Source organism: Gavialis gangeticus, unplaced genomic scaffold (assembly GCF_001723915.1).
Source record: "Gavialis gangeticus isolate Ggan-Ray unplaced genomic scaffold, GavGan_comp1, whole genome shotgun sequence".
NCBI classification, from domain to species: Eukaryota; Metazoa; Chordata; order Crocodylia; family Gavialidae; genus Gavialis; species Gavialis gangeticus.
In genome coordinates this window covers 13,404,136-13,407,252 of record NW_017729030.1, presented here as the reverse complement: position 1 = coordinate 13,407,252, position 3,117 = coordinate 13,404,136, and the positions used below count along the sequence as shown (strand labels likewise).

Here is a 3,117-nt window from a genome sequence, read left to right as displayed (position 1 = left end):
GTTAATTTGATTCCAATAATTGTTACTTTATATTCTAGAGTTACCTGCTGAACTACTCAACAGGGTGTTTTGTTTTGTTTTTTTTTTACATGTATTCAACTTTTTATGTTGCAAAACATTTACTTAATACATCTTTTACAGATATTTTACTGTTAAATAATACATTTTTACAAATAAGGAATCAAAGGAAATTCTGATTCAGTCTTTACTACAAGGCAGTAAAGTTCAAAGCATGGCTATACGATTTACCCAAACCACTTTTGTAAGATATATACATACATAAAAATGTATCAATGTAGCACAAAAAACAACTACTATTTGCTTCAAAGGTAAAAGCTGGCAGCTAAAAACATAACATACTTTCCTTAAAAAAAAAACACAAACCAACCAGTCATGGGTTCTAGTAAATTGATAATTTGTCAGAGAAGAAAAACTATCAACTAAATATAAGAATTTCACAAAGCCTAGATGCTTTAAAATAGGCCATGGATTGAAAAGGCTACAGGATGTCTATGAAGTAATCCACTGACAAATTTATTATTAACTTCTATTAGGCAAACAGGTTTAGTTTATAACTAAACAATTATTAGATATTAGAAGTTATGCTTAAACTTTGATTGGATATTCAGAAGTTGAGAGAGTCCAGAGAAGAGTCACCCGTATGATCAGAGACTTGCAAGACAAGCCATATGAAGAAAGGCTAAGGGACCTGGGACTCTTCAGCCTAAAAAAGAGAAGGCTGAGAGGGAGACTTGGTAGCAGCTTACAGCTACATCAGGGGAGTACATAAAGAGTTTGGCAAAACTGCTCACTAGGGCACCCCTGGGGAACACCAAGAGTAATGGGCACAAACTCCTAGAAAACTGATTCAGGCTTAACACTAGGAAAAGCTTCTTCAGAGTTAGTGTCCAGACTGTGGACTAAGCTCCAGAAGTGGTGCAATCACCTACCCTAGAAATCTTCAAGAGGAGACTGGATGGTCACCTTCCTGGGGTTGCCTGACCCCAGTTGTCTTTCCTGCCTAGTGCAGGGGGGCTCAACTGATGAACTTGCAAGGTCCCTTCCAGCCCCTTACAAAATATGAATCTATGAAAGTGAAAAGAACACATATTCTCTAGCATGACCCTTGTGGGGCCCTAAACTTGCAAGGGTGCCGTTTTTCCTCTCCTGCACTGAACAGCCTCATTTCCCAATTAACTTCAATTAGAAGCTGAGGGTGCTTAGCCTCTTACAGGATTATGCAAGAATTGCTATTATGAAATCTAGATGTGTTCTCCTGAGATGCATATATGGAAAACAGAAATATTATAATAAACGTAACTAAAGATGAACTTACTTTATTACTTGAAGAACTGGGTTTAGAGGTCTACTGTCTCTAAGCCAGGATATAAAAGACCTTGTTCTCTCTGAAGATAGTGTATCCAACTCTGGAAGCTGGGTCTGGTTAAAAAACCGTTAGAAAGAGAGGCTATTTCTTTTCAATATATACCAAAGTAACATGAAATCATGATGAAATAAATGAATGGTTGGATGAAAGCCAGAAGGTACGATATATACTAATCTAGAAAAAACCACCCAAAAGTCTCAGATTATGAATGTCTTCCAAATAGCTTGTTTTGATACACTGTATATGAAGGTAAAGAATGGGTACATGCATAGATACCAGAGTAGAAATAGGTACATTATGAGTTTACCTTTTTCTACTAAACATTTTATTCTCAGGACACGAATCTCATGGAAAATAGCCTGAATTTTTTTTTTTTTTTTTTTTTTTTTTTTTTTTACAAAATCATCTGCCACATATTGTATTATAGGCTCCTGTTAGCTTATGTACAACAATTCTGGATCTGTCCTTTCATTTGAGCCAAAAGTAAATGTTTAAATAAACTGCATTTTAATTGAAAGAAATTTAGAAAACAGGCCCACAGAAAACTAATTTCCTTTCTGAAAATATGATGTTTTAATTTGCCCTCTATACATACACATTCAAATTCTTGAATGTTGTGCTCCACAGTAAGAGATACTGACAAACACCAAAAAAAAAAATCCTGAATTGAAACCACTAAAGGTTCAAAACAATGACTTTAGTGGGCTCTTTAACAGGCTGAGGGATCACCACTAAGCAGCATCAGATATTTCAGCCATTTCTTCTGAGTTAGTATACTGCATCTGAATTATCTGCATCTGGAGTGCTGTTACAGATGTGCGAGGAGAAACACCTTTTTCTGAGAACAAAAGACAGGGTTTTTTTGTGGAAGAGAGCTGGGACACCCCCAATATCCTACAGCCCTCTGCTGTCTCTCCTTCCCCTTTCCAAAAGGCTGGAGTGCTTTTACACTCCCTTTGTTGCCATGTTTTCAAGTTCTGCAAGTTTTCTTTGAAAACTGCATCTCCAAAAATGAATGACCATCTTTAGCCCAGTTATTTTACTCCCTGGTCAGATAGATATGGACTGTGGGGGTTTCTGCCTTCCCCTGTAGCAGGGGCTATGACCCTCTACCTGGGATCTCTTGCGTATATATTAATAATAGAGATGCAGCGATACATCGGTCTGATATCAGATCGGTACTGATATAAAGAAAACTGGCTGTATTGGATATTGGTCCAATGGGGCCAACGATTTGCTCAATAAATGCCTGTGTTGCATGCAGCTGCAGTGCAGCACTCAGGCAGCAAGAAGCACAGCTGGCAGCGTGGAGAGCTACCTCCAGCTGGTAAGTCTGGTGTGGTGGAAGGAGAAGGGGCGGGGGGGGGGGGGCAGATCAACGCTCCCTGCAGTGAGTGGGTGGAGGCAGGGTGTTAAGCTGGGGCTGCGGTGGGCAGCTGGCAGTAGCAGCGCTGGGAGCAGAGTGGCAGCCAAATCTGGGGTGGATGCAGCATCCTCCCATGCTCTCAGTGCCACCAGTACCTTTCTGAGCCCAGCCCCCATTGAGAAGAAGCCTATGCAGCTCTGGCTGCACCCTGCCCCACCCCACGCAGATCTGGGGGCACATGCCCTCCCCACCCACCCCCTGGGGTGCAAGCAGCAGCGGGAGTCGCCTCCCTCCCACCACAAGCTGCGGCTCTGGCTCCCCACCCCACCCCTGCCTGGGAAGCACCTGCCCCTTCCCTCACTGC

The 3,117-nt window shown here is 41.4% G+C and overlaps 1 protein-coding gene across 1 annotated transcript in view; it reads right to left on the bottom strand.

Moving 5' to 3' along the window:
- The window catches only part of SEC24B (SEC24 homolog B, COPII coat complex component), a 147,520-nt gene that overhangs the window by 7,491 nt on the left and 136,912 nt on the right, over positions 1-3,117 (bottom strand). The window contains exon 22 of the mRNA XM_019521821.1: positions 1,337-1,440. Within this exon, the coding sequence (XP_019377366.1) occupies positions 1,337-1,440 (104 nt within the window). The remainder of the gene's footprint in view (positions 1-1,336; positions 1,441-3,117) is intronic.